At 50.3% G+C, this 17,729-nt stretch overlaps 1 protein-coding gene across 1 annotated transcript in view; it reads right to left on the bottom strand.

Moving 5' to 3' along the window:
- Positions 1 to 245: 245 nt before the first annotated feature.
- The window catches only part of NCAPH (non-SMC condensin I complex subunit H), a 34,577-nt gene continuing 17,093 nt past the window's right edge, over positions 246 to 17,729 (bottom strand). Inside the window, exons 7-18 of the mRNA XM_006059860.4 lie at positions 16,456 to 16,645; positions 14,965 to 15,056; positions 13,968 to 14,173; positions 9,822 to 9,970; positions 9,191 to 9,294; positions 8,760 to 8,882; positions 5,836 to 5,946; positions 4,429 to 4,602; positions 3,620 to 3,733; positions 3,092 to 3,180; positions 2,609 to 2,684; positions 246 to 739 (exon numbers count right to left, since the gene is read on the bottom strand). Of these exons, the coding sequence (XP_006059922.4) occupies positions 680 to 739; positions 2,609 to 2,684; positions 3,092 to 3,180; positions 3,620 to 3,733; positions 4,429 to 4,602; positions 5,836 to 5,946; positions 8,760 to 8,882; positions 9,191 to 9,294; positions 9,822 to 9,970; positions 13,968 to 14,173; positions 14,965 to 15,056; positions 16,456 to 16,645 (1,488 nt within the window). The 3' untranslated portion in view covers positions 246 to 679. The remainder of the gene's footprint in view (positions 740 to 2,608; positions 2,685 to 3,091; positions 3,181 to 3,619; positions 3,734 to 4,428; positions 4,603 to 5,835; positions 5,947 to 8,759; positions 8,883 to 9,190; positions 9,295 to 9,821; positions 9,971 to 13,967; positions 14,174 to 14,964; positions 15,057 to 16,455; positions 16,646 to 17,729) is intronic.

The following is a 17,729-nucleotide window of genomic DNA, read 5'->3' as shown; positions in this document are numbered from 1 at the left end:
GGTGCACAGGCTCAGTTGCCCCGCGGCATGTGGGATCTTCCCGGACCAGGAATTGAACCATGTCCCTTACGCTGCAAGGTGGATTCTTAACCACTGGACCCCCAGGGAAGCCCCTCAATGGACCCAATCTTGAAACCCCTATTCTACAAGACAGATCACCTCAGCCCTTAAGGATTTCCTGCCTGATACCAAACAAGTGTTAAAACCAGGTCTGATACTTATGTAGTGGGCATTCAGCTAGTTTGTCAAACAAATTACTCAAAGGATTTTATTTTTAAGCTTATATACACATTCATAAGCATATATATGGTGTATATATGCTTTATATACAAGGTTTTGGTAGCTATTAAAGGACAAGTCCTACTGGGGAATTCTTTTCTACAAGAATAAAGTATGGAGAACAGAGCAATGGAGGAGACAAACTACATGCATATGAAGAGCTGACACTGTTTCCGTAATCAGGGGCGGTATCCTTGCTCTCTCTTCCCTCCTAGGTGGTCACCACAGAACAGAAAATTTGGATCAAGGACAGAGTTGGTCAGGGAGCTGGTTCACAGACAGTGAAGGGGAGAAGGTGCGCTGGGAGAAGGCAGCCGCGGCAGCCTCGCCTCGAACCCCTGGCATCTCAGCCCCAAGTGTGGGCATCCTGGTCACTGGGAGTGAGGAGCGCCCCACGAGCTCAGTCCTCCTGCCACACCAGAACATCCGAAAGATCCTTGGTTCCTTCCAGCTTCAGATTCTGAAGGAAGATCAAACACAGGTGAACGCTAGTGTACAGAAGATAAAGGAATCAGAAAACAAACTTGGAGGTAACAAGGTAGTAACTACAAAGAACCAGGCTTGTCCCAGGATTATAAGTGACATTGTAAACAGCAACTGTAACCTGCATGATAAAGCTGGCTCCAAACCTCTGTTGATTGCTGGAAGGAAAGCAAAATGCAAGCCTGGCTCCTGCGACAATCTCTGTAAAGGACCAACGGCTGAGCTGGGAGACTGGGGGAAGTGACAGGGAGCCCACCAGGGGCCACGGCACAGGTTCGTTAGTCCCATCCACGCGTGGCCTTCCTGCCCTGCCCGAAACCTCCCCCTGGGTGATGCCCTGACACCGCTCTCTCTCTCCCATCTCTGCACAGGCCTTTTTCTGCCTCCCACTTCCTCTTGGACCCTCCCACCTCATGGATCGTCCACCAACCCTAGGCAGCTGTCCCCCCAGGGCTAAACAGCTGTCAGCAGCCCCTTGGCACACGGAGGCCTAACTGTACTGGGACCACACACCCCTCTCCAGGCACTGGAGGTAGGCAGGTGTGTTAGCACACCTTCCCCTGCGAAAGATGGAGAGCACACACCTCGCCTCCCTCATGACGGCCGAGAGGCAGCTCGTGACCAGAGGCTGGTGAGGAGCCCAGATGGGATGAGAGGCTGGGAGGAGGTGGACCAGCACCAGTGCCACGCTCTGGCACAAGGTGTGGTGTGAGACCTGTCTTGGTGGTGCTTAAGCTCTGAGACCGCGGATCCCTGGGGATTATCTGGTAGCTGTCAGCCAGTGCTACCAGTGAGATCTCCTCCAACAGTCCAAAGGCCAGCCCAGCAGGTGCTGGTCTGGGAACACCTCCTGATTCTTCCAATGCTGAGCACTCCAGGGCCCCTTGGAGAAATCTGATCATAGCAAAGCAAGCAGAGCTGTCTCTGCTGCTGCGGGATGCGAAGCGGTGGCAGAGCACGCGGACCCAGTGAAGCCTGCAGTCGCCGCGCTTCCCAGCACGGTCTGCCCGGCCCCGGCCTCCTGGGAGTCGAGGGAGGGTAATGAAGCCTCGCTCTCAAGCAGACACGAGGCCCCAGCCAGTGCTGACCCTCCAGCTGGCTCAGTGGTGGAGTCGCTCACACCTTCAGAATCTGGACTCAGGGTGCTTCTGAGCTTCGGGAGTGGCACTGTGTTTTGGGGGCCTGGCTGGGCTGGGAGAACACACCCAAGGGGGAGCCCACAGCACCGACATCCACGAGGGAAGCTGGCAGTGACACCATGAAGGCGTCCAGCTCCAGCCCTGGTGATGCTCGTGGCTTGTGCTACAGCCCAGCCCTGTCCTGGGCACACGAGAGGACACCACGTTTCAGGCAGCACCAAGTGCCTGGGCTTGCCGGCTGCTTCGCTGGGGTGCCTGCCTCCCAGAAGCGTCCACTGGGAAGACAGGTCCGGCCAGCTCCGTAGTGATTGCCCCACGGCCACTCCGCTCGGTCAGCTCTCCCCCAGCGTCTGTCTCCTTGCTGCCTCATCGCTCCCCTCTTTTCTCCACCATGTTACCCACCTGTCCTGACTTTGACACTGGAAGGATCTGGCCTTTGACACCCAGTGATGTAAAAGCACCTTACATGTTTTCAAGTTGGGAACTGACAGATCACAACTTCAGCATCTAAAATTTTCCCACTGGGATCCTCCTCATAATTTTCATCTCTACTCATACATGTTGGCCTTTTTTCTCAGTAATTTTTCAGTATCTGGTTAATCCTCTGGGTTGAAGGCAGGTACTATGTAAGTCACTGCACTTAAGTTATCCCATAAAAAGCTCCTGTAGGCAGACTGTAATAGTCCATGCTTACCAGGTCTACCTACCTTTTCATTGGCTAAATGTAGGAGACACGCAAAGGCCAGAGGTATGGAGAGGTTCTGAGCCATAAGGGGAGGCAGGCTGTGAAAGAGAAAGGCCAGAAGTACTTAGCTGTCACTGCAACTCCAGGAACAAAGGCGCTTTCATCAAGTATGAATACACATGCCCAATGAATAAACTAATGGGAAACAAAGAAATATTTCAGATGCCTTTTAGAAGCAGGTTTTTCCAGTTTCTTATTTGGAAATATTTCCTCTTCTGTTCCAGCCACTGGTACAGAAAAATGCCTTTTTTAAAGGTGGGCTACCTTAACTCACTTTCAATGCCAGAGAAGGAATGGAAAAACTGCAAGAAGTGTGAAAATGGCATGTCCTGTGTGGACGGGGGCTCTGTTACACCAACAACTTGGGGAGGAGCGGGAGGGGTGAAGAGGGGAGGGGGGAGGAGCGCTGAGGCGGGGGGCAGGGCCGTCTGCGGCACACACACACCTCTTCTGCAGGTCCTTTGTGAGACTGCTGAGTTTCTTGTCAGCCCCCTCCTCAAGGGGTCCTGCTTCTCCATCCTCACTGTGGTTTACCTGACAGAGGAAAGGACACTCCGGGATCAGAATGGGCCCAGTTTACTTTTTGACAGCAACGTAAACCTATGAAGCTGGAACTCGAAAAACGAAAGCCTGTGTTGGAATGAAACCGAAACAATTTCTTTGGTGCATTTGGAAGAAAAAAGATCCGTCTGTACCATCTTCTGTGTGACCCGCCGGCTCACACACTTGGTCCACTTCCGTTTCGGAGGCCTGATGTCGTCCTTGTTTTGCTGACCAACTGCTTTTCAGGCTGGCGCTGCTGATGCTGGCGCACACGCGAGCCGCGCCGCCTCGGTGCCGGGCGCCCGTGAGAGGAGCCGCGCCGCCTCGGTGCCGGGCGCCCGTGAGAGGAGCCGCGCCTCCTCGGTGCTGGGCGCCCGAGAGAGGAGCCGCGCCACCTCGGTGCTGGGCACCAGAGGGAGGAACCCGTTACCTCGGCATCTGCCTGCTTGGGGGCCTCCGTCAGCAGACTCCACATGCTCTGCTTCAACTTCTTCATGTCCATCTTTTTGGCAGTCTTGGCATACTGAATTTCAATTTTATTTACCTGAGAACGGTATGTGACAAGTAAAACTAAGCAGAAGAAGCATTTACCATTGGCTCTTTGAAAAAGTCTGGAGATGAAATAATGAATAAACCTAACTTACACTACCAAGTTTGAGCTTTCTTTGGACGTATTAAAATAGAGTCCCTCATTTCAATCTACAGATAATTTCTTTTTGATCAAGTACAGTCTTCATTAAGGGTACTCTGGAATTGCAGTGTAAAAGAGAAAAGTGAATCAAATATATATAAAAGCACCAAGCTTGCCATTCTGGTATGGAATAGATGCTTGATACATGTTAACTTTATATGAGTTGAATCTGGCCTAGATTTTCCAGAGCTACACACCTGCCCTTACCCAGCCCACTTCTCTTTCTGCAGGCTTCGCTCACGCACTGCACGCTTCGCTCACGCACTGCACGCTTCGCTCACGCACTGCACGCGCACAGCAGGCTTGTCCCTAGTCATATGGTTTATCACAATCTTTGGAGAGATGGCTGGTTCCACACAAACATAATCAGTATCAGCCCATTCTCTACAGCCTTATTTAAGAATCAGCCACTTAGAGAGTAATGGGTTAAAATCAAGAAGGGAAAAAAAAAAAAATCAAGCTCAGACTAATACGATTCTCATATAAGAGGCAAATTAAGCAGCTCTTAGGCAAACAACATCGGCTGTAACTCCTGGCTTCGTCTTTACCTTCTGAGGCTCAGCTACCAGATTTGACTCCCTGTAAGTGGTGATGTCCGACCCGTGGACTTCAGATGCCTCGTGGTTGTCTTGTGTTGTCGCAGGTGGATGGTCAGAATGGTCAAGGGTTCCACCTGGTCCCTCAAATAAGTCATCAGACTCTTCATAATCGCTGTCAGCGGCCTGGGCAAGAAAATAGCTCTTCAAGTTAGGCAGAGCTGTGTGAGGGGCTCAGAAACAGCTTTGCAACAGATCCCATACCCAGCAAGAACAGAGCACCTGAGAGCTCATGGGCTTCGAGGTCCTCTAGTCATCTTCCTGTTGTGCAAAGACGGTACTAGGGAGACATCTGTTAACTAAGACCTCTGCAGTGAGAGTTCAAAGGAACACGGTCATCACCACAGCGTCCTTTGTCTCTAAACAGTTTAGGATCTCCTTTTACAGAAAGCATTCCTGAAACCCCAGAGATGTGACCTGCCGGCCGGCCAGTGGCAGGGGTCTTGCTGGGAGCTGGTGACAAAGACATTCTTGGACTGAGCTTAGCAGAAACAGACCAGATCTCTGGGTGGGGCCTAGGAGGTGGTTTTTTAATAGGTTCTCTCAGTGATTCTTATGCACATGAAGTTTGAGGAGCACTGGTCAAGTGGCCAACTAGATTTTCACTAAAATATAAATAAAAAGTAATATATAAAAATATAAAAAATAATATAATAAAATATAATAAATATAAAAAACTATAAAAACTATAAATAAAAATATAATATAAAAAGCTAACTCTCTTCCAAGAAAGAAAGTACAATAAATAAACTGTTCTTCCTATTCTTTCTCCTCTCCTCATTTTCAGGAACACATGGGGTCTAATATCTCCCCCTCTGTCAGGCTATCTCTTTCACAGAGTCACAGAAGGGATTCTGAGATTATCTAGTCTAAGCAAGATCTAAAGCGGGGGAGCAGTTTGTACAAGTTCACAATGTGTGAACCATAATCAGGGCTATAACCGTGGTCTCCTGAGATCCACTCCATATACCTTTTCCCCGTTAGAACACACTGGCATCACATAGGGTCTATGCGTTTTGTCTCCCCACCCGAAACTTTAGTTCCTGAGTGGGAAGAGCATTTCTTTTCCTCTGAAATCTCAAAATAGCCAAGCTAAGTGCTTTGTACAGGCTAAACACTCCATCCACATGTTGACAGCTGACTGGACTATGTCCGCTTTTCTCCTGTGTGCAGAGCTCAGCGTGAGGCAGGCTGAGGTCCGGCTGCTCCGCGGCTCTGCTCAGTTCTGAGGCTTGGGGCAGGGCAAGCACACACAGACCCCTACCGGATCAGAATGTCCTGCAGCCTTCCGCCTACAGGAAAGGACAAGGGAGGCAGAGACCCTGCCGAAAAGAGGACAGAGTGCTTGCCCCTGCTTACCTGTAACCCAGGGCAGAAGTTGGAGGTGTCGTTAGGGTTGTTGTAATCGTAGTTTCCAATTTCTTCACAATGCTCGGTCCCTGCCTTCTGACCTTGGGCCACCTTCAGTAACTGAATGGAGCAAAGTACAGCTTCAGAGAGCAATTTCTAGAAAAGTAGCTAGTAGACTAGGCTAGCCTTCGGAGAAGGCAATGGCACCCCACTCCAGAACTCTTGCCTGGAAAATCCATGGATGGAGGAGCCTGGTAGGCTGTAGTCCATGGGGTCGCTAAGAGTCGGACACGACTGAGTGACTTCCCTTTCACTTTTCACTTTCATGCTTTGGAGAAGGCAATGGCACCCCACTCCAGTACTCTCGCCTGGAAAATCCATGGATGGAGGAGCCTGGTAGGCTGTGTCCATGGGGTCGCTAAGAGTCGGACACGACTGAGCGACTTCCCTTTCACTTTTCACTTTCATGCTTTGGAGAAGGAAATGGCAACCCACTCCAGTACTCTTGCCTGGAGAATCCCAGGGACGGGGGAGCCTGGTGGGCTTCCGTCTATGGGGTCGCACAGAGTTGGACACGACTGAAGTGACTTAACAGTAGCAGCAGACTAGGCTGGGGAGATGACCTTAGTTCCAACGATGCACGTCCCAGAACATTAGGGTCCTGGAAAATCACCTCACCCAGTCCACTTCTAACTCACCGCCCAACTCCACTCTAGAGCAAGCCCAGGGCAGCAGGGCTCCTAGCTGCCAGCTATCCCAAAGACGCAGGAGCAGCCAAGCCACAATTAGGTCTGCCCACAAATTTATCTGAAAACATGTTCCTTCACTAAAAACAAAACCACCTACGCCTATCTGAAACGAAGTCTACTTGTGGCTGCTTATTGACCAGTTTTGACAGAACACTCACTCCCTGTTGTAACTCTCAGGCAGCCGGTCCCACTCCTGGGCCGTGACTGCTCCCCAGCAACCCTCCTTTCTGCACCACACCCAAGGGCCAAGAACCATCTTTGAGGGGTCTCACAGAACAAGTCTGCCTCCTCTCCTAGGAGTGCCTGTCCACCACAGCCCTCCAGATTTTCAGGCCTTTAGGGCACTGATCTTCATCTAGGGTGTGTCTCTGGGGTGGAGGAAATGAGATTAAAGGTGTGTACAGTTTATAGAAGCACACTGAATATTTTAGTGTAACATAATATAATTACATACTCCAAAAGTAGCCCCCAAACCTCAATGTTTTTATAATACAAATCCAAAAATAAACAATAGATTTTTATTAAGAAATACCCACTTTCTCCCACTTTTCTTCATATGATGATTTCTAAATCCCTCTCCGTGTGGAATACTCTTGACACACTCTAAACTGTCCATAGTCTATTAGAAATGTTTCAGGAAGGGTATGTGAGACCCCTCATGTATTCACTGGCTGCTATTAACATCGCTCTTTAAGATATTAAAGAGAATGGGTGGTTGACCTGTATAGTCTTTATCCAGATTGGGTGTTTGTTTCATAATCATTTGGTGTCTACTTCCTGCTATTGAATAGTCACCTTTCTAGTGTTGCTCTCCTGGAAAGAAGAGGTGAGGAATCCTGGGCTTCTGCCTGCCTGCCCTGATAAACATGAAGGGAAATTTGTTCCTGTGGATAATCAGAAGCAAGAATTCTTTCCTCTCTAAGAAACAATGATGGAAAAAACACACAAAATACAAAAAAGACAATTCCTGGAGTGCAGTGATGCAATGACCTTGTTTTAACCATTTTCACATCTGAAAATGCAAATTACCACCTAAGCCACACCCTTCAATGTTCATAGTAAGGGCTTGAGAGAGGAGGAGGTGGCTTGTGGCTAGGAAAGCGGCTGAGGCTGGGTCAGTTTGGTGGGGTGTCTCGCTGCCTTCCTTCCGGCCCCCAGCAGCCTGGCTCTGCCCCTCCACCTCAGGGCTCTGGTTTCTGACTCGAGCAAACAGCTGCATGTCTGACACTGACTGTGGCCGTGGCTGCTTCTGCTACTGCGACTCTGTCTCTCCTTCTGCATTATTTTAAATGGAGGTATAACTGACATATAACATTATATTCATTCTTTCTGCATTTTTAAGAGCATTTCTGTTAACTGAACAGTACTGATTAGAAAGAAAATGACCGGTGTTAAATTATAAGAACAGAATGTGCAATATGAGTGAATTCAGGGAACTGTATATGTATCATTAAAACTTGTGGAGAGACAGGTAAAATAAGGCAGAGGAAACTATCAACTGTTTGTAGACTTGACACCAAAGATGAAAACAACCAGGAATGCAAATGAGCAGAGGGTCCGGGTAAAAGGGACTGGGCGCGACCCACTGCCTGGTTACCCCGGCAACAGGAGTGCAGGCTTGCTGCTTAGGATCACCGGGGGCCATGGGCAAATGAAGCGAACAGCGGCTGCGGTGCATACAGGCGCAGCCAGAGCGCCCGTCTGAATAGGCGTGGAAGGAATGCAGGCAGGCTGTGCAGCACTGGGGGCCCGAGGACTGGCAGCTGCACCCCCGCACATCACAGGAGGCTTGAGCATATGGCATGATCGTGGGGAGGCTGCGAGAGCTGGAGAGAGCACCTGGCTTCTGAATCCACAACTCTAATGAGAATCAAAGAATCAAGGAGTAACCAACGCCATGTAAAACCTGGACAAAGCGCTGTTCATCCCCCTTGCCCGTGAGGAGGTAGGCCAGAGTGTCTGGTGGTTGAGGCAGGTGAGGCACTTCATCTGTCCTGTGAGCATTACCCTCCAGCTCTGCCCTCCCCACGCCATCTCCTGGCAACTGCCCTGGGCTCAGACGAGTCCCACCTCACACGCTCCTCCTCAGAGGCACCAACGGTCACACTACTGGCCACTGATACCTCTGATGCTAAGAAGGGACGCAACGACAGCATGACCTCAGGGAACCAAAGAGCAGCTTACCCTGGTGCCTGGTTTGAGATGCAGCTGGACCAGATTTTCAGTCTCATACTGGAAATCTGTAGGAAGAGTGGTGGCTCTCCAATTCTGGTTCTCCAATGTGAACTTGGTCAGAACAGTAACAGCCTATTGATTTTAAAGAAAAAGAAAAGTAGTTTTTATGCATCTTTAATAAAAATGGTCTATATACATACAGCTGCAACAGTCTTCCCCTTTCTGTGTAAAGGAGTGATTCTGTGAGACATTATTCATTGTGAGTCTCTCTGCCACTGAGTCTGGGACTCTTTCAATTCCTTCAGGGACTGAGGGAGAATGAAACTATCCATTTACTCTAAGAGTTAAATTTACATGAATTCTTAAAAAGCACAGATGAAAGGGGAAGAGGAGTGCAAAGAATTTGTGAAAGCACAAAGGATAATAAATCTAGCACAAACCTTTGTTTTTTGAAAATGTACATCAAAGTCAATATCATCGTTAAAGTCAATTTTAAAGTCCTTTGATCTCTTCTTTCTGTGCTCTGATTGTGGGGCAGTGCCACCTGCAGAAATGAAGTCAGACGTCAGCACTGCTCGCCTCTCTGGCCCATTCATCTACCCATCCTGCGACTCTGCTTGACAGCCTTACTGACCGCAAGAGTGCACTTGTATCAGAGCGTCAGAACAGCACTAGGAAAGGCAAATCTTATACCCAATATTTATCCTTACGATCTCTGTTTCTGCTGAGAAAACTCAATAAAAGGTATGCTAATTAATCACTTCTTTTCAGAGAGAGAATGCAAAAGTCACAATGCTGGCGGAGCCCTTCAGGGGGCTGCAGCATGCACCCATGCAGTCACTCACACGGCACCTCCAGACCCTTCCCACTTAGAGGCTTCAGTCTTAACTGATCCCTCATCCCGGGCCAAGTCAACTGACTGTCCAACCAGGAGGCTGCTTATCTTATGTATTTCCTACAGCTTGTTGGGAGGTACAAGACTGATGGGCATTTTCCCATCCTGAGCTGAAAGGCAGACTGGCTGGTTATCTGCACTTTCTCTTCTTAACAGTTCTGTCTAGAAGTACATACGTTTAAGTCGAGGTCTAAAGCGCCAGTGATCCGGGCCAGCCCACATCGACATGGTGCGGGGGCTAAAGTAGGAATACTCTCCAGGTTTCATGGACAGAAGGGGACACAAGGTCCAAATGTCTCCGTCCCCGAGGGGAATCACTTCGTCTCTGCAATGCATAAGATCCGTTTTTATATGTACAGTCATATGTGTGTCGATGTAGACAATACAATCGTGTATTTACACATAAAGCAGAATACAACCCAGCTGAAGACACTACTTTTCCACAAATGAGCAACACTGCTAAGAGTAAGCCCAACATAAACACATCACTGCTGCTACTGCTAAGTCGCTTCAGTCGTGTCCGACTCTGTGTGACCCCATAGACGTCAGACCACCAGGCTCCCCCGTCCCTGGGATTCTCCAGGCAAGAACACTGGAGTGGGTTGCCATTTCCTTCTCCAATGCATGAAAGTGAAAAGTGAAAGTGAAGTCGCTCAGTCTTGTCCGACTCTTAGCGACCCCATGGACTGCAGCCTACCAGGCTCCTCCATCCATGGGATTTTCCGGGCAACAGTACTGGAGCGGGGTGCCATTGCCTTCTCCGAAACACATCACTAGTAATCCTTTAGTTTACTCAGTCAGTGCTTTTGCTTCTCTTCATTTTGTAACAACACGATCATATCTATGCAAGTACTTCAGATGTTTCAAAGCGCTTCATAAAATGCAAGTTTACCCACTTGAGAGATAAGAAAACAGAAAGAAACTGAGTTTTTATATAAGACTACATGGCTAGTAAAATGCCAGAGCTGGGGACCGGACACCATTCCCTGAACCCCAGCCTCAGGGTCTTTCCACACACAAGGTTTCCTGCCACATGACACGATTGTCACGGTTCTTCCTCACCATCTTCCCATAAACGAGGGCTCCGCTAACACTGCTGCAGTTCCTACTGAAAGTGAAAATAACTAATTTATGTCTCCCACATGGCTGGGGGACAATAACCTATCTGTTAAACCATCTAGATTGTATTTCTTGCTGTGTATGAAGGGTCTAACTGGCCCATCCAGCATGGCAGTTTTGGACTGGTGTTTCACCCTTTCTGCAAGGTAACTAAAACGTGTCGGGTAGGTTTCACCTACAGGCCCTGCCAGGTCAGAAAGCCTGTTAGCGCTGCTGTACTGCCCTCTAAAGGTAAAGACAATGACGACCTTTTCACCTGTACTGAGCCGTATCTATAAATCCCCTTTATATCAAACCTTATGGTATAGGATAAAAGCTTTAAAAGGACTTTGCTTTCATCTATGGAATCTTTTTTTAAAATTTTATCCAGTAAACTGTACCTGTACATTTAAGGTGTAATGAAAACAATTTTTAAAATTAAAATATACTAAAAAATCCCCACTTCTAGTCTGTAACTGCCTTCCTATGTTAAGTAATAACTGCACTGCACTCTGCTGTATTTCTCCCAGGGCGAGAGAGAAGGTGGCTTTGGGAACATCCCCACTCCAATTCTCGGGTACTTGTCTGTCAAAACGCTGGCAGCTGAGCTGGCAGTTTGTTGGGAACTTAGAGGCAAAGCTATAAAGAGCTTGACTCCTATCTTCTGAGAGTCGGATTTCTTCTGAGGGCCAGAACTGGATGAGGCCCTGGAGGCTTTTAATAATTCTTTCAATACAACACAGTGCTATGTGGCAGGCACCCGACTCCCCCACTCAACAACCAGCCTGATCCAGTCTACCCCTCCATCAGGCTTCTCTCATCCCCTTTGGAGGAAGTGTTTATTTCTCCTACCCCCACCCCAGCCTACCGCAACCACAGTCCTTCCTTCAATTTAGCACCAGCTCAGTCGTGCTGCACGAACACCTGTAGGTTGAAGGTCTCCTCTCAACCGTCTCCTAGCACCTCAGCCAGCATGTAGCAGAAGGCCTCAGTCTTGCGAGCATAGAGCAGGCTGTGGTCTGGGCTGGACCACGGGCGAGGCCTTTAACCACAGTGAGCGCACGCACCCAGGAGATCAGAGAGCGCACACGGCCCCGCCGCTGCAGAAGATGGAGGGCAACTGAGCTGCCCTAGGTCACGAAGCGCTTTCTCAGTCACCTCCTTACTAATGTACGACGTGCATGGCGGTCAAAGGGCTGCCATCCAGGGACCAGTCACACAGGGCTTCCTGCAAGCACTGGTGTTTCTAATTCGGCATCGCTCCACCCCACCTTGAACTAGAGAAGCTCTTAAAGACCCTGCAGTTCAGTACTGTGTTTTCAGCCCTGCGTACTGCACAAGCCCCAGCAGCTCTGGGAAAGTCATGAGGCATTTCTGGCCTTAGACACTCCTGAGTTAGTGCCCCGGGGTGGAGCCTTCCACCCATAGGTCATCACACATGGCCAGACTGGTCAAGGGTGCTGGGTAACTCCCCAGCTCCACCCTTATTTACCCTCTCTAAACCCGTTTCCTCACCTGTAAAATGGGGTAACAGGACCTATAGGGTTGTTGTAAGGATTAAGACATTACTTTTATATATTATATAAATTATGTGAAATATGCAGGTAAGGAACCCGGCAGAGTATCTGGCACAAGCAGAATAATCAGGAGCTCAGGAAACATCAGATACTACAATACTATCAATATTATCATCAGGTCCCAATCACTCACATTACAGGTGAGGAAACAAAGACCCCAAAGATGAGGCCGCTTGCCCCACATTTCCCAGCCATCCGCGGCAGGGTCGGGTCTAGTTGAGTTCACACACTTGCTGAGCTCCCAGGAAAGGCCAGCACCAGACCAGGGGCAGGCATTTCAAGGCAGACGAGACCCTGGACTAGAACCTAAGCCCTGTGCCCCTAACGCAGGCACTTGGCAGGATGGAGTCTAAACTTTTATTCTGTCCAACTGGGGCGAGAAATGGAGACTTTTGTTCAAGATGTGTTCAAAATAACCATCTATTATAACAACGGAAGTGACGAAAACCCTGCTACCTCAGTTCCCCAGATGCCACCTCACTGTTTACACAGTGACAGCTCTTCCCTGACATTAAACGAGCTCATCCCATCAATCTGCTACCATTGCTCACTTCTCGGAAGACAGGATGGGAACAGGGACAAAACCACAGGTTGGTAATAGCACACGCCAGGAGAGGCGGTTTCTAAAGGGTCTGGGGGGCAGAGGTAATTTTTCCTTGAAGTCCACACAGCCCCCTGACTTCTCAGATTTGAAGAGGCACTGTCGATCTCATCATTCCCCACGCGGGCAAACAAAGTGAGTCCAGAAAGCACTCTCAGCCTGGACACTCAGCAAGGCTCTTGAAGGAATTTTGCCTTGGTGGGAATTACGCTGGACAACTTCTACAGTTTCACCCACGCTGAACCAGCTGGGCTGTCCGTGACCCGACTTGCCAAACTGCTGCTATGGGCACAGGGCCATCAGAAGGTCTGTCTGTTCTAGTCTCGTGGAATCTGGTATACCCAGGCGCATTCAAGACCGTTAGAGGCCCTCACACAGCAGGACTGTGGGACCCTGCTTCCAGATCACACTCAAAATTAACATAACCTAACCTAGTAAGTACACATAATAAAGATAAAGCAAGTTCAGATTTTCCTATGACGCTTACTAATCAAAAATCTAAATTATCAGAGACCAATTCTACCATCTCCTCAATCTCATATGCTCAATTTTACCTGCTGCCTTATTTTTCCTTGCTTTGCTCATCCCCAGTCTACCAATCTGATAACCAACTCTGCTCAGACCCCTCTGCCCTTTAGGTCGGGCCCACGTTTTCTCAGTAATCAATACGTAAGCCTGTTTTCTGCCTATAACTGAGATGGAGTGATTCAGCCAACAGCCAGACCACATCCAGGGGCTTGAAAGGCAGCCCAGTCTGTGCTACCAAAATGAAGTGGTGATGACAGCCGCCACTGAAGGAGCTACTATAGCCCAGCTTTTTATGTCGTAGTCTCGTGCTTATCGACTCCTGAAATGTCAGGCTTATGACCAGCAAGTGGCTGAGCCGGTATTCAGAGGCAGATTGATTCCATCGTGAGTCAGAATGGCTCAGCCTGTGTAACAAGACACACCAGCCCAGCAGACCACAGAGACAAAATCGGACTGTCCCAGCGGGACGTCTGGGAGAACTGCTATGGGAACACTTCCCGAGGCCCTGAGCGCCTTACTGGCAGCTTTGAACCTGGCAGGGCTCCTTCCAGCTCCTGAGCTTGGTGTGATCCCCAGCTTCGGTCTGGTCTGCTTCATCATTGGCATCAAAGTCATCCTCCAGGGGCCCGTTGGGGAAGTCCTCGCAGTCACTGTCCTCCACCTCGGCATCGAGGTCAAACACCTGATCGTTCTTCTTAAACTTGTCCACCAGGGCTGACACTGACTGGAAGAGACGGAGAGCTCCCCAGTCCCCCACATTCCCATCACCAGCCCACTCCCATCACCACCCGCCACTGCGGGGAGACTGCCCCACTGGAGGTGCCTTCCTCCCCACGCCCGCCTCCACGGAGCCAGCGTTCTCTCAACAGCAGAGCGCTGAGGAAGTTTATATTGTGCGGCACAGGATGGAGCTGGATTGTGGTCAGGCACATTTTGTAAAACACGAAACCGGAATCTGTATCCTTTAACCCCATGTTTAAACAGTTTTCCATGGAGACCATTTATTTTGGAGGTTGTAGTAAGTAGACTAAAGGGGGCCAGGCTAAAAATAGAGGAAAACTTCACACATGACAATTTCTCAGGAAACTCTGTGCCAAGGGACTCAACTCTGAAGAGCAGGAAATTCCTTGAGCTTGACAGCAGCCTGAGACCAGAGGCCACTGGGACAGCCATGTTTGAGAGTAAATCTGATAAGACTGTGCACCCAGGAATGGAAGGACTGCCTTCCCCTGGGGGGCAGACGGGAAGAAACACGAAGCTGATCCCCACACGCTACTCCCAGCTGTTTAACGGGCCTGCGGAGGGCAGCGCACAGCCCCACTCCCAGCCCTGCCCCAGTGTTCAGTCCCTACGGAGGAGCCAAAGCAAATACTTTCTGTACTACTGCCAGCTAAATAAAAATGATGCCACAGTTTTGGTTCCCACTGGGCAGAACTCATCTCAGGCCATCTCACTGAAACCACGAGCTGCTGGAGAAATGCCCAGGGCCCTTAGAAGTCCAGAAATTGACCACACCTCATTATGTGCTTCACTGTCCCATTTGGTGAACTGGAAGCCGGCCAGGGAAGGGCAGATTTGGCGATCTTCCGCACACTGCTGCAGGGCCGCTGGGAGGACAGGAAGATCACAAAGAAGGATCAGAGCAGGCTGGAGACATGCCTCAGCCCCTGGAGATGATGCAGCAGCCGCGGGGACGGGGAGGCGCAGCCACCTCCTGTCCTCGGACAGGGAGCAGCCCTGTGGAGGGGGAGGCGCAGCCACGGTGCAGCCACCTCCTGTCCTCGGACAGAGGCTGGCCGGCCACCCGTGTGCCGACCGCTCTCCCGGGAGAGGACGTGCGCTCAGGCTCACAGCAGTGCCAGAGGCAGGCTCCACACTGGTGTTCCATGAATCGGGAAAACACCAGAGCAGAAGCCTGAAGCACAGACTTTTTGACTCTGGAATGGACTCTGTGTCCCATGCTGGAGCTGGGAAACCAAAAACCCATCCTTAAAGCGTACTAACTGCACAGACATTTGTGCAGTGTCATTTATTGTAGCCCCAAAATAAACTTGGTATGGGCTTCCCTAATGGCTCGGTGGTAAGGAATCCGCCTGCAAAGCAGGAGACGTGGGTTTGATCCCTGGGTCGGGAAGACCCCCGGAGAAGGGAATGGCTACCCATTCCAGTATTCTTGCCTGGAGAATTCCATGAACAGAGAAGCCTGACAGGCTGCAGCTCGTGGGGTCCCAAAGGAGTTGAACATGACTTAGTGACTGAACAACGACCAAACTAAGTACAGATTACCCACATCACAGGATTAGAGCCCCATTTGAGTGCACACCCCTGGACAACTGTTAGTACTAACCAGTAATTCTTAGCAAATTCTAGACAAGGACAGGAGGAGGATGGGCACCATAATATCGGTGTGGTCCTGCAGAGGGGAGGATAAATTCCATGTACCACAAAATTGTCCCACGCTAGTGCCTGGCCTTCACACTGCCCACCACATCCTCAGAGGACCCCAGCAGTGGGAGGGGACAGGCTGGATGGGCGGCAGGGGGCGGCGGAAACCACTGCTAAGCCAGTATAAGGGACTGACAGCAGGACAGATCTGTTCTCAGACCACCATGGGGGATTCTGAAGACAGTTCATACAGCCCTTTTCTCCTCAGGGTCCCCTGGGTTAATAACACGTGAACACAAGGCCTCTGGTGCAGCAAGTCTCTTACAACCCCTTTCCCAAGTCCAAACTCTCACCCTTCAGAGAACCAGCGGCCCACAGGGCACCAGAAGGCCTTAGGACACATAACCCATGAGCACTGGCTACTACTGTTCAAGACTCCATGCTGCAGAGAGGCCAAAAGTGAGTTTCTCCTGAAAAAGAAAAGAGCCCACTTTGTCTTTCCAGAGGAACCTTCTGGGTAAATAAGCAACACGAGAGCACAGTGGGCTTGCTAGCCATGGTTATATACAGAAACCTCTCTGATGACTGAACTGCTCTGGTAAGAGCCGGCACTGGACTCACCTTTTAAGTCGGTCATTTCCACCCAGCCCAAATCCGGCAGCTCGGGAGGCTCCCCGCTGGAGAGGGTCTGGATGTCGGCAGGGAACAGCAGCTCGCTCCTGTAGTCTGGGCAGTGGAGGGTGGAGAGAAACACGCCTGCTGTGCTACACTCGTCAAACGAGGCTGCCGTCTTCTGGAACATGGGGTCGACCTGAGTGCAGAAACAGAGGGGACCCCCAGAGTTACGGGACGCAGCCAAAGGAAACAGGAAACCCCATTCACTGGACCCTGCTCATGCTCAGCTGCATCTACGGGATCAGAATGTCTCTGCACATGATCAACCGATCAGGTAAAACACCCCCCTGCTTCAAAAGGAGGGCTGTGTGCGCTCGGAGGGAGAAAGGCACACAGTGAGTGGTGAGAAGCTGACACCTCGCCAGCGGGCTTGCCCACAGTATTCCCGGACAGGGACCTTCTGCTGGTCTCTGCACAGTCACGTGTGGGCTCTGTGAAGATTTTATTTATTTGGCTGTGCTGGGTCTTCACTGCTGCACGCAGGCTTCTCACTGCAGTGGTCTCTCTTGTTCTGGAGCATGGCTCTAGGTGAGCGGGTTTCGGTGGTGGTGACTGGAGAGCTCTAGAGCACTGGCTGTGCAGCCATGGAGCCCGGGCTTAGCTGCTCCGCGGCATATGGAACCTTCCCAGATTAGGGACTGAACTCACGTCCCCTGCACTGACAGGCAGACTCTCAACCCCTGGATCACAAGGGACGCCCGTCCACCGTCACTTTCTGAACATCTATCTCTAGTAGAATGCTATCACGACAAACTCGGCTGATTTATAAAAAGTTTCTGTGAGGGATTCACAGAATCCCATCAATCCTCTGAACAACAATATTTTCAAAGATGTGGAAGAAAGAACCCAAGTAAGAGATCAGGCAAAGGACAGGCAGAGTCATCAGGGTTAGATGGCTGGGTTACACAGGGGAGAGGTGGTCAGAAGACCCCCAAGGCTGAGGTCAGGGTGCAGGAGGGGCATAACCATGTGTCATCAAGCCCCACAGCAGAATGGGGCCAGGCACAGGCGCACAGACATGTGTGGCCGGAGGGCAGGAGCCGCCTCGGACTCTCCAGGAGGCCAGTGACAGGGAAGAGGCTGGGTACTGGGTTCACAGGTCTTCCTGACGGCTTAGGACAAGGCTACTCTGCAGACAGGGCCCTCAGTTATGAGGATGGACATGGCTCTCCGGCTCTTTACTGGCCCCCTCAACCCTGAGCCCAACCTCACCAGAACTG

This window comes from Bubalus bubalis, chromosome 12 (assembly GCF_019923935.1).
Source record: "Bubalus bubalis isolate 160015118507 breed Murrah chromosome 12, NDDB_SH_1, whole genome shotgun sequence".
In the NCBI taxonomy this organism is placed as follows: Eukaryota; Metazoa; Chordata; class Mammalia; order Artiodactyla; family Bovidae; genus Bubalus; species Bubalus bubalis.
The sequence above is the reverse complement of the archived record's forward strand: the minus strand, read 5'-3'. Positions and strand labels throughout refer to the sequence as shown.